This window comes from Argentina silus (assembly GCF_951799395.1).
Source record: "Argentina silus genome assembly, chromosome: 12".
NCBI lineage: Eukaryota > Metazoa > Chordata > Actinopteri > Argentiniformes > Argentinidae > Argentina > Argentina silus.
In genome coordinates, this window is record NC_139666.1 from 8,369,048 (window position 1) to 8,381,755 (window position 12,708).

Below are 12,708 nucleotides of genomic sequence, written 5' to 3' on the forward strand. Positions count from 1 at the left end.
GCATACAATAAGGGTGTTTGCTTTCAGCTCATGAACAGACTATAGATAAAGTTTTAAGAATGTAATGCCGTTTATAAATAATTTAAATATTTGTTTTTGTATCTGTGTGCACAGGCGTCCCCCCTCCACCAGGTGGCGGTATGGTGATGATGCAGCTGACGTTGCCCCCCGGCCAGCAGCCGCGGCCACACTCCCCTCCTCAGTGGAAACACAACAAGTACTACAGCCTGGACCACCAGAGAGGCCAGAAGTCCACAGAACTCTCCGTCCTAGACACCTCACAGGTGAGACCACGGTACTCTATACTGGGCACAGTGCGGACCTGTAGATCTGAAAAAGGCTGACTAAAGCCCTCTTTGTTTTGAAAAATAAATAGGAATGTGGTTGGTTTGAGTAAAAAAAAAAAAGAAGATAACATGCCATTTAGCTGACGCTTTTATCCAAAGCGACTTGCATTGCAATGAGTGCATACATTTTTCAGTATATATGGTCCCAGTGGGAATCAAACCCACAACCTAAGCGTTGTTAGTGTCATGCTCTACCGACTGAGCCATAGAGGACCATATATTATAGGTATGAGAATCGTTTGTGGTTGTATGTAATTGCAGTTACAGCATGTGTTCTGAGGTGGAGAACAAGGGTGTGATCTCCAGGACAAATGGTTGGTTGGTATGGTACCTCTTGTCACTTCTACATCCCCCCTCCACCTGTATCTGTGTCCCTTTATAGAGCAGTCCCCAGCTGGGCAGTCCCTCCACCTCCCCGGCCCAGTCGCCCGCCCCCTCCCACCTGACCAATGTGAAGAGCATCCGTCCAGGCCTCGCCACTTTACCCATGATGCCCCAGTACTCCAGACCCTTTGTGCCAGGCCAAGGTCAGTGGCATACAGGTGGGAACTGTTAACATGACCTGGGTCAAATACGTAATGTCAAACACTTGAATGTATTTTAGGCGTGCTTGATTTCGCTTTGAGTTTCCACTTTTCGGACTATTCCATTGGTTCCATTGTACCGGGCAAACTAAATCAAGTGCACCTCAAGTGTTTGAGATTCACTCAAGTCTGCCCTTAATCCATCCTATTTTCTCCCTCTTTATGGGAAATGTAAAAATAGAAGCCCAATGAACTGTTTGCGTCATCTCTGTGTCTTCTCAGGAGATGCGCGATACCCTCTGCTTGGCCAGCCCCTCCAGTACAACCCTCAGATCCGCCCCCCTCTTCTCCACGCACCGCCTATGGTCCCCAACCACCACCAGGTGAGTCAACACAGAACGCAGGTGGTCAACGTTAGTGCAGAGATGCTACAAGTCTTATACAGACGGGAAATATCTGTGTACCATTCTGAGGCGCTCTGAGAGCTCTCGCCATTGTCCTTCTGTTAGAATCATGCAAATAAAAGAAAACTCTCTAAAATGAAGACTGGTCTCCTTGTTTCTTTTGTTTCTCATCGCCGATCCGTTCGAAGCGGTTTCATTCTGATGCCCTGTACTGTACTAGTCCTCGTACAGAAGCAGAAACAATGGATTGTGACCGAGTCTGAACATGGTCTCCCTTCTCCCCCAGGTACCCATGGGAATGAGGCATGGCATCGGTGGCAGCAGCGGTAGAGGCAGGAAGCAGCCGAGGAAAGCTCTGTCGACAGATCTCAGTGTAGGTGAACCAGGTAATGGTAGGGAACACCTCTGCCTGCTCCTGGACGTACATGTCTACAGAGAACAACCCTCCATTCTTCCTGTTTTTTCGCTCAATAAACACCTGTATATCAGATTAGAATGAGCCTGTGTTGTGCACAGGTCAGAATTGCTGCAAATGAAGTCCTTATTCTGTTCTTTATAAGGATCCCCATTAGCTGCCTAAGTGACCACTCGTTTTTTCTGGGGTCCTTACTGCTTTAACTAATGAGGAGGTTATCTGTACATGTGCTGTACTGTATTGACTCTGCTCTCTCTCTCCGTCCTCTTCTCTCTCTTGGAAGGCAGTGAGTGGGCGAGTCCTGGAGGTGACTGACCTGCCGGAGGGGGTCAGCCGGCGTGAGACGGACTCTCTGCTAGGTGAGCTCTCCAGGGCGGGGGCCGTCGTCAGCTGGCTCCCCGAGCACCACCGCCAGGACTGTCAGCCAGGGGCCAACGGTGACCGCCGCCGCCATGCCAAACCCCCCACCCACGCCCACGTCCCCACCCACGCCAACCTAGCCTCCACCGACACCGTCCTGGTCACGTTCCCCTCCAGACACGCCGCCCAGGGCGCCCTCCTCCGCCACAGCGGCCCTCCTCTCTCCACCTTCAGACTCGCCACAAGGCAACAAGGGCAGCAGCCCTGGGCACGGCCACCCCCACAGCCTGGAGAGGGCCAGCTCCCAATAGGGGGTGCTGTTGTTGCAGTAGCTGCAACAGCTATAGGACCCCTGGCTCTAACTCTCCCTCCCCCCCCCCCGCCCCTCACCAGCACCGCCAGTCACATCCTGTTGCCATCACTCCCACCCCCCCTACCCCCACTAAGTTGACTTGATGTAAAGGGTTGTTTTTCCACTTGATTTGTAGAGACTTTGGGGAATGTGTTGTCTTTGTAATGTTCTAGCGAACAAGAGTAACCGAACCGGTGCGAACATCCAAAAAACCGCGATGATTGAATTTCCAAATATTAACCTCGTCTGCTCTCGTTTGAGAATAGGCCGGAACATATCAAAGGGCAGCTTGTATTTTTTTGTTTTTGTTTTTTTTGTTTTTTTTAATTTGTTTTATAGTTGTGAGATTTTCATTCAGACCCAAAGCTCAGTTCTATTGCTGTGCTCGTTATCGCCTCCCCCTCCCAGCTCAAATGCAGTGTCTGGCCTGGTTCAGTTTAACTCCACCAAAGCCCCCCCCCACCCCCCCGGGTGGCAAAGTATTGCCCCCCCCTCCCACCAGCCACTTGTCCCATATTGTGGCCAGTACATCTTGGAGTCACCCCCAGATACACAATGGGTCTCTTGCTGTGCCTTCTCTCGAGAGTCTACTGCTTTATTCTCCAAGAAACACAAAATGAAGACACCCCAGTGTCTTGTTGTTAAATGAAAAGACCCGCACCTTGTAAATAATTTATATAGTAGCTAAATAATTCAATCAGTTCTCTTTTCACAGTGAACGGTATGTGTTGGTCACAGGCACAGATGAGAGGGGAAAAGGCTTATGTTGGACATCCCTGGTTTTAAACTTAATTTAAAAGTAGAGAAAAAATGACACTCCTCCACTGACGGCATATTTTAACAAGCCTCTGCTTCTATGACCTCATCTCTCCTCCACACTCTGTCCTCTCTCTCTCTCTCTCTCTCTCTCTCTCCCCTCCTCACTCTGTCCTCTCTCTCCTACGCTCCGTCCTCATACAAGGCCAACAGTGTCAAATATTTCATTAAAAAGGTCTTTTTAAATTATATACCTACTGGGTCACTGGAAAAAAACAGTTTGCACATTTATACAACTGAATATATATTATATCTATATTTTTCCTTTTATTTCTCTCAAAGAAAATGTGTGGATTCTGAAAGGCTGTGCAATGCTGGTGCAAGTCATTTTTTATTTCAGTTTGAAACCAATAAATGTTTACACCAAACAATGTGCTTTTTCAGATCAGGAATTCCTTTTGAAATGGATGTCTGTCTCCCTGGGGGTTGTTTTCTATATCTGTCCATCATCAACAGCTTTGGATGTCCTCTTTCATGTAAAACTGACTATTAAAATGTATTTTTTATCAACATCAAGGAATAGTCCTACCTCAGATGTCAGTAAACACAGAGTGGTTTGTTTGCCTGTGGTCAGGTGGGAAATGGTTGGCTCTGTGCTGGTCTTCTTATCTAATTTTGTCATTGGTGCTATTCATCTCAATTCAGCTTTTATAGGCCCATTTGTCTGCTACATTAACCTCCCACCAACCTCATCTCTGCAAATGCCTTGCAGTTCCTCTACTGTAATATATTTTTTCTTTCTAATAACGTCAGAGCAATTTACCGCAAGAAAAATCTAACCGCCTGCCCCCATGTCTCCTATGTGGCCTGAGGGTGTTGCTGGTGCCAGAAATGGCCTAGAATGGATGGCTTTATCTCTCAGCTTTTTACCCCCCTCTACTCATCTGAAGGAGGCCGTTCTGTGTCCAGTCGCCACATTAAGGCTTTCCATCCTGACGGGGAGATTATTAACGGGTAATTAAGTCAACATCTGGTGGACCCTGTCCATTGCAGACGAGGCCGGTGAAATCGAGCTTTCGTAATTGAAGAAAATTTCTCTCTCAGCAATAAATTACCCTTGGGTTGTTTTGTTTTGGTTATCATTTTAATTTTTTTCCTACTGTTTTACCCTAAGGGACTGTTGTAGCACAGGAGATTAAGCTTGGTTATGCATTGTCAGGTTATTTAGAGGAATGAAAGTTTTCTTATTTAATGTTGTACAATTTGCACACACAAACACAGAATATGACCATGGAGGTTCGATGGTAAGTATGTTACAAAACTGCCAATGGAAAAGATTAAGTTGTTTGTGTCTCCCCTCCAATATCCGCTTCACGAAGTATGAAAAACATTTATCTTTGAACAAGAGCTGTGACATGAGGGAGAGGGGAGCCTACAGTATGAAAGTAATATTTCTACCTTTCGGGCAGAGTGACAAGCCCATCTGTCACAGGTTCTCATAGTGCTCACTGTCCTCTACAATGATAATATAATAAGTATTGGGTATATTCTTCATATACACACTGGCCTATAAAACATCTTGTCAGGAAGGATGACAACTTGTCAGGGGCCCTCCTTCTACACTGTCCTTGTATGATTCACTCACACAGGAGGGAAGTTCAAATAAGGTCATGGTGGAGAGAGTAATGCAGAGAGTAAGACAGGGTGTGTGTATGGCCAGCTTCATAATGGCCTTGACAGTTAGATTGGATTCCTGCTGTTAAACTCATGGGGAGCATTCATACAGCAGGTTCTCCTGCGTTCTACGGGCTGGATTCCCGGACACAAACGTAGCCTAATACTAGACCAGCATCTCCAATGGAGAATCTCCATTGAAAGTGAGATTTGGGGTTTGTGTTAATCTGTGTCCAGGAAACTAGCCCTATAAGACAAACACAGAGGACTGGCTTCCCTGACACAGATTAAGCCTCGTCCTAGACTAAAATGGATCTTCAATGGAGATTTTCTATTGACAATGTTATTTAGTCCAGGACTAGGTCTAATCTGTGTCCATGGATGAAACTGTTTACAGGGCAGGTTTGTCAGATTAATCTGATTGATCCAGAGGTTCAGCAATAGTCAAGGTAGGACATTGGAGCCATGAAAACAACATTAATTTGATCTGGTATAGAGTATATGGTGGTCTTAGAAGAAGATACAGTATCAGTGTATTGTTATATGTACTGGTATACAGTGGAGTTTATGACACACTGATATTCTTACTTGCAAGCTCTCCTCTATAAAAACACAATAAAGCACAGAATACAATCCATTTTTCAGGATTAGTTTGTTTGGTTTTCCGGTGCCTAGGGTGGTACAAAAAAAGGTTGGCCTATCTGGGGACCACTCCAATGCAGAACAGTTAGATTGAGTTTAATTATTTAGTCATTTTGACAATTAATGAGCAGTCTCTCAGAGATGGGAATGATTGACACAAACAATCAGGATCAGTTTATTGCATCTAATCTTCACGTCTGTATTGTCCTAGACACTGTCTTCTATCCTACCATACAGTCCAGTATGTGCCAAAGAACAACAACAAAAAAGAAGTATTTTTTCCTTCTTCTAGCATTGTGACTGCCAATGGCAACTGGTCTGAGCATTGATTACTTTGTCTTATGATGACTGATGGATAGATGATTCACTTACTTAAACAAATGTATTTGTTGTAAGTCGCTTTGGATAAAGGCATCTGTTAAAAGCAATACATGTAAAATGTAAAAAAAAAAAAAAAAAAAAAAGCAATATTCAATCCACATACACCACATAGCATCAGACTCAAGCTATTTCAATCATGTTGGTATCATCTCAGCAGTAAGGGCAATGTGTGTATGGCCCTTGTCTTTGTATTTCACTTTGCATGGGGAGCTTCTAGGTTGCAGTGTTACAATATCAAAGTACTTGGATCCATATTATGTTATTTAGTAAATCAATGAACACAATGAAATGAGTATCGACCTGGTCTGCTGTACCAGTTTTATAGAGTTAAACTGGTACAAATGTGTTATGATACTCTTACTGAATAATATGATGACATGTAATGTTTTAAACAATTGGGGAAATACTGATACACTGGGATAGTTGACCCGAAGAGAGACATTTATGGATTCATAATCAAACAATTACAGAGGGGGTCACTTATAGGTAGGCAGTTTACAAACCCTTGAGGCTACAGATGATAAAATAATGTCATGGAGACCGATCTATGATCTTGCTAATCTTAACGCAATTTTCTATTCATGATTCATATCATAAATCTCTGTTTGCCGCTACCACACCCATTGGTGCTGCAGAAGACCTAATTAATCAGACCCCCGGTTATTAACGGTACAAACTATTTCATCAGTACCACAGCGCCCTCCTCTGGTTACTGGTTGACCTCACACTCGACAGTTTACCTGAAGCCGCTCGTTGACAAAGCTTACAAGGCCTATGACTGTGACCGAGTGATTGTCACAATCTGAACCATATAGATAGGAATCAAAATATAGCGTGTTCTGGGGCTGATCAACGACCTGTCTTTGATCAGAACGGCACATTGTTTTTCTCACCAGTACAGATAGGAATTGTTCTCGGTTGCCTATGGCAGAGTCATTAATCCCCATAATTTCCCTTGTCTGCGTGTGTCGAGTTTTGCAATTGATCTTATTCCGACATCTTGCCTCACAAAAAAAGAAAGTAAATATGTTGATTACTTGAGGACTACAAATCAAGCGCTCGGGATAGAAAGGACTACACTTCCCTATGGTCTCCTTTAGTTCCGTGGTGTGATTGAAGGTTCTAGGTACTTTTAGGATAGATGTGACTGGACAGCATTACAACAGAAAAAGACAACACATTTTGTAAAAAATGCATTGGTTTGAGGGCTCTATTCCCGCAGCCATCGCCGCCGCCAAACAACAGAGCTCCATATTCGTCGTCGTTATTACAGGTAATCTCCAGTAGATTAAGAAATGCCTATCAGAAAGCGGAGAATTTCTTGCTAACATCAGCTAGCTAGCCAAGCTAACCAGTTGAATGATTCCCAGACGGGTAGAGGGGCCTAGCTAACGACGCTAGCTTTGCTAAAACAGCAAATTCGGCCGAGCTTCGGAGAACAAACGAGCCCTGTCATTGTCAACTATTTCGGAATTTAGTCGTGTCAACACGAAAGACGGAAAGCTTGTTAAAACGAGAACGATTCGACAGCTGTCAGAAATAGCATCGCTATACTTTGCTAGTGCTAGCTGCAACGAAAACTGCCAATGACGGCTTCAAAGTGGGACCACCGTAGCTGCTAGCTCGCTTGCAATAAACACTGCGCACCAGTTAGAGAACTCGACATTTTTTCCAGCTGACCAGTTTGTTTACCCTACTAGCTAGCGACACACACTGCCTCTTGTTGGAGTAGCGTTCGTTGATTGACACATACACGATGATGTGAAAAAAAGAAACATTTTAGCCCTGACAGGAACTGAGTGTCATCGTAATGAGTCGTGTGGGACGTGATGAGTAGTGACTACTTCTGACATCTTTACCCCCGTAGGCGACGATGAGCTGTCCACCCAAATGATGGCCAGTTGGGAGGACGACAGAGTTGCCGAGGCCTCACATAACTGTTGTGTGGCAATCAAGGTGGATGCCAAAAGGTGCGCCTACTCTTGAGTCTTGTGTAAATATTAGTTACTGTATAACATGAAGGTTGTGTAAAGAGATATCCGCAGGCCGTAAGACTGCTCAATTGACCCCCCCCCCCCCCCCCCCCTACATACACTTGACATTTGACATACTTGTATTATAGTGCTATTGTTATTAGTCATTACTGTTGCTATTTGCACTACACCCTTTTTTACTACTACTGTCAATGTTTTACTATTACTATATTATATAGTTTTGTTGTGATTGTTGTTGAACCAGGAACAAGATTCCAAAGCAACCCTACGTGACAAATACAATTTGCTTTGATTTGAGAGAACAACATAAGTTATGTTATTATTATATTTTCTCTTCTTTTTTTTTTTTTTGCAGTGAGACATGCGTTCAGTTCTCCCAGATTTGTATCCTTTTTCTCCAAATGGGTTTAGTCACAGTTGTGTTGGTTATTCCTCAGACCAACCAGTAACTATGGCTGTAGTGTTGTCTTTTTGCCTGTGTTGTCCTTGACTTCACTGTGAAAAAGATCCAGTGGTGTGCATCCCGTCCAGTTTCTTCATCGGAGAGAATGGTATCCCCCTGGAGGTCGTCGCTGGGAGCGCCTCTGCAGAGGAGCTCATGAAAAGAATCGACAAAGTCAAACAGGTGTTTTCTGACACCAGTACTAAACCGACAAACAAACAGAACACATGGACCACAATGATACTGAGATCTAGCAAACAGCCATACCGCTTTCAATATAGGGCAGTCCAGAGATGGACGCCACGTGAATACTCTGTTGTTGACACGTCTCACATCGTCTCTTTTGTCTGACAGATGCACGCTCAGCAGAAAAGTGGTGTGGGAGTGGTCCCACCTGATGCGGGGGCAACTATGGAGGTTTGCCCCCCGGCAACCGTAGCCACAGAGCCAGCCCCAGCCTCAGCCCCTGCACAGCTTCCAGAGGAGCCCCAGACACTACCAGCAGCCACAGACAGTACAGCAGTGCCAGCCACATCTAAAGGTGTGTGATTGCGATGCGTTGTGCCACGGAAGAAGCCTGACCAATGCTACATGTTCATAGTCACTTTAATATGATTTGTTGTACGTATAATTACACAACTGTATATACAGGCTCTGTCTGTGCCTGTTGTTGGATGATGTTGATGTGAAAGGTCCTGAGCAGAACTAAATGAAGGCGCTGCTCGATCCTGTTTCCTCTAACCTGCCTGTCGCCCGACCCAGAATCCCTGTCCAGGCCAGCGGAGGAAGGCGGACCCTCGGGTTACGTGACTCCCGGTGAGGACAGGAGCGCATCATCAGACGACGCGTCAGGCAGCTCTCAGCCTGGCGAGGGCCTCGACGCCAGGGTGGAGAGGTAGGAACAACACACACACACACTGCAGAGGAGGACTTTTATATATATATATATATATATATATATATATAAAATATATTATTTTTTATTATTTTTATATATATATGAAAGGAGGGAGGGCTGTGATTGGGAATCATGTTGTACCGTCTCTCTCCAGGTTAACCAAGAAACTAGAGGAGAGACGGGAGCAGAAGAAGAAAGGAGAGGACGAGGTAAGCAACATTTTATATATTTTAATTTTTTACATTTTATTTATGTGTCTTTTATCCAAAGCGACTCACAACAAGTACATTTGTCTAAAGTAAGTGAATCATCTATACATCAGTCATCATAAGCAAAAATCTATGCTAGGATCAGGTCCCATTGGCAGTCACAATGCTAGAAGAAGGAAGGATTACTTTTTTATTTTATTTTTTTAATTACTATTACTATTAACAGTAGAGGAACTGTACAGAGGGCTAGTGAGGGGGGGGGGTGAAGAGGTATTTTTGTTTGTTTGTTGTCCATATCGTAGAAGCTGTTGTCCCACAATGATGCCGCAGCGTGAACATATTAGTATGGAACTCGTCACGTAATTCAAACGATGCAAATCTTTGGAAAAATTCCTTTGAGACACAATGCACCTCAAAAAAGCCTCTACAGGCTGCAGATGTCTGTGTGGTGACGCATGTCCCTCCGTGTGACGTGCGCAGAGCGAGATAAAGAAGGAGAAGGAGCGGCGGAAGCAAGGGAAGGAGATGCTGGACTACAAGAAGAAACAGGAGGACGACAAGACCAAGCGCATCATGGAGGAGAGGAACAAAGAGAAGGCCGAGGAGAAGGCAGCCAGGGACAGAGTGAAGGCACAGATCGCCCTGGTAAGCACGTCACTCGCAGCCTCTCGCAGTGTGATTTCCGAGAGGTTTTGGTGTTTAGAAATATCTCTAATAACCCAGCAATGTTTGTGAAGGGCTCTCACTCATATCGCCCTCTAGTGGCTTGATATCATTCTGCAGGCTGTGTTGAAATAGTCCTTCGGTTCGCTGATACAAGCTTGTTTCCCCAGGACCGTGCTGACAGAGCGGCACGCAATGCCCAGAAGAATGAGGAGGTGGAGGCGGCCAGACAGGCGGCACTGCAGGCCAGACAGGCAGACATGGAGGCCAGGAAAGAGACCACACCGAGAGAGAGGAGGTATGGTGGTTCTATCACAGCGGTGGGGTTGAAACTCCTTAATAAGCTCTTGTAGTACTGCTGGCTAATATGCAGTCTCATCTCATTCTACCTGTGTGTGTGCGTGCGCGTGTGTGTGTTCCAGCGCCATAGCCAGAATACAATTCCGCCTCCCAGACGGCTCCTTCTTCACCAACCAGTTCCCGTCAGAGACCAGACTTCAGGAGGCACGGCAGTTTGCTGTTCAGGTCAGTACCTCGGGGATAACACACCAGCTGAAACCTTTTACATTACATTTACATTTATGGCATTTAGCAGACGCCTTTATCCAAAGCGACTTACAACAAATATATTTGTTTAAGTAAGTGAATCATCTATCCAACAGTCATCATAAGACAAAGTAATCAATGCTCACACCAGGGGCCATTGGCAGTAGTAATGCCAGAAGCCATTATTTTTTTTTTGGACCTAGAATCAACACATTTCAATAGCATCACATCAGATCTAATGTAGCTCTCACTTTTTTTTAAGTGCTGGATTTTCATATTATAGATCAAGTGTCAATGTAAAATGGCATTTACTGGGAGAGAAGTCGCTGTTGGATGTGTTCATCCTTCCTCTGTTGTAACTTGGTGTCTTGGCCCTGTGTCTGTCCCTGAGTTGTGTGGATTTTGATTTTCAGGAAGTGGGGAACCGGTATGGAAAGTTTGCCCTGGCGACCATGTTCCCTCGTCGAGAGTTCACAAATGCGGACCTGGACAAGACCCTGCTGGAGCTGGAGCTGGCCCCCAGTGCCTCTATAGTACTGCTGCCTGTGAGTCTCACCCTTCCGGAGACATCCACAGTAACTGTTATACTGTAGCCAGACACCTAGCTGCCATAACTCACATTATAGTATCAGTCATTTGAGAATGAGGCTGTACCATATACTGTTGTACTGCACAGGTGCAGGCTATTTAGGTTCACTCACTCAGTCTACATTCTTCTGTTGCTAACAGTCCTTTATCTTACATCCAGTGGCTTGTTTGTTGTTTGTTTAAGCACTTTCCCAATGGCTTGGTTGTCCCTCTGTAAAGGCACAATGTCGATCGCATTTGTTTTGTGCCCTTTCCCGTGGCCCCTACAGCAAACAGGACGCCTCAACAACACAGTCATCCAGTCCTCTGCAGAAGGGGGGATCTGGGCCATGCTAGGCACCATCCTCTACCCCCTGCTGGCTGTGTGGAGGTTCCTGAGTGGCTTCTTCTTCACTAGCCCCCCTCCCACGGGAGGAGCAGGCCCCAGAGCCCCCGCCCAGCGGCCCAGCACTGCCTCAGCCTCTGGCTCAGCCTCCTCGTCTGGTGAACCAAAGAGGTGAGGCCTACCGGTACCAGTGTCCTACATGGACCAGTCCAACTATTATCAGTAGTCGCTAAGATTGTTGTTATGGTAGATTAATGAGTTGAAACTGAAGTAATAGACCATTGCTCAATTGCTGTGATAGACATAGTTATGTTGTGAATCAGTCAGGTTAGTCTTGTTTCTAAAATGTCACTCCCTTCGCAGTGAATCCCTTCGCAAACGCACACTGGAGAAGCGACCAGAGGACTTCAAAAAAGACGGTAAAATCCACCGGCTACGAACCCAGGAGGACAGTGAGGACGAGAATAACACCTGGAATGGAAACTCTACTCAGCAGATGTAGTGCAATAACTGTTTCTCTCTCTCTCTCTCTCTCTCTCTTCCTCTATCTCTCTCTGATCTGGTTTGAGTTTGTGGAGTGCGCATCAGTCAGTCTAAAGGAGGATTATGCAGATTTTTAGGGCTATGTTTTTTTGTTTTTCTCTTTCTCTCTCTCGTCCAAGCCTGAACTCTGCTCCTCCCCTGCATGGGTCGATATAATCAACCTTGGACAGAGATCCATGAGCTCCCTTTTGTGTTGAGACTACTTGATTCAGCCTGTTACTAGACTACGACCAGGGTGACCTTTAAACACTCTGAAAATGTCTGTATGTATGTAGAAGGACGGGAAGCTAAAGAGCTCATCGAAATGGTACTTTTGCCAGCTACGAGAAGAAGTGCTTATGTTTTATTTAACTGTAATCGAGATGACTAAAAGCTGTTTAATGAAGATGTATGAGGGCCCTTGGTGGTTGCGGGGGACGTTTGTAGCTCTGAGTTTTATACCAAGGCTTTGGCCCCCTTGGCATATAGACTGCCTCGGCAGTAGAATGTGTTTCTACTAGTTGAACATGGAAAACCACTGTACCACTCTCATTGAACAATGAATGGGAATAAAATGACATGTTTTTAAATAAACAAGGTTTTGACTGGCTCTGTAAACTTTAAAAATGGAATTTGTCTGCTTTCAAGATCTTGAGGAATCTCAGT

The 12,708-nt window shown here is 45.1% G+C and overlaps 2 protein-coding genes across 4 annotated transcripts in view; both read left to right on the forward strand.

Moving 5' to 3' along the window:
- The window catches only part of LOC310813424 (R3H domain-containing protein 1-like), a 45,918-nt gene extending 43,762 nt beyond the window's left edge, over window positions 1-2,156 (forward strand). For 2 of the 3 annotated variants that reach the window (XM_083682425.1, XM_083682426.1), the window contains 5 exons: window positions 115-284; window positions 730-889; window positions 1,154-1,254; window positions 1,562-1,661; window positions 1,974-2,156. In XM_083682425.1, the coding sequence (XP_083538551.1) occupies window positions 115-284; window positions 730-889; window positions 1,154-1,254; window positions 1,562-1,661; window positions 1,974-2,005 (563 nt within the window). In that variant the 3' untranslated portion in view covers window positions 2,006-2,156. The remainder of the gene's footprint in view (window positions 1-114; window positions 285-729; window positions 890-1,153; window positions 1,255-1,561; window positions 1,662-1,973) is intronic. The other variant, XM_083682427.1, reaches the window with a different exon arrangement.
- A 4,825-nt stretch (window positions 2,157-6,981) lies between these two features.
- Window positions 6,982-12,662, forward strand: ubxn4 (UBX domain protein 4). The gene is made up of 13 exons (XM_083681485.1): window positions 6,982-7,128; window positions 7,723-7,825; window positions 8,205-8,233; window positions 8,356-8,474; window positions 8,646-8,832; window positions 9,054-9,186; window positions 9,344-9,398; window positions 9,879-10,043; window positions 10,232-10,359; window positions 10,484-10,586; window positions 11,021-11,152; window positions 11,465-11,691; window positions 11,884-12,662. Exons 1-13 carry the CDS (start codon window positions 7,047-7,049, stop codon window positions 12,020-12,022), a joined length of 1,602 nt encoding a protein of 533 aa, XP_083537611.1. The 5' UTR covers window positions 6,982-7,046; the 3' UTR covers window positions 12,023-12,662.
- Window positions 12,663-12,708: the final 46 nt, after the last annotated feature.

Bases quoted from the DNA above. Each gene is read 5' to 3' on its own strand.
- ubxn4 (XM_083681485.1), top strand. From the start codon at position 7,047: ATGCATTGGTTTGAGGGCTCTATTCCCGCAGCCATCGCCGCCGCCAAA. The intron at 10,587-11,020 runs GTCAGTACCTCG...TTTGATTTTCAG, and splicing joins CACGGCAGTTTGCTGTTCAG to GAAGTGGGGAACCGGTATGG. The intron at 11,153-11,464 runs GTGAGTCTCACC...TGGCCCCTACAG, and splicing joins CCTCTATAGTACTGCTGCCT to CAAACAGGACGCCTCAACAA.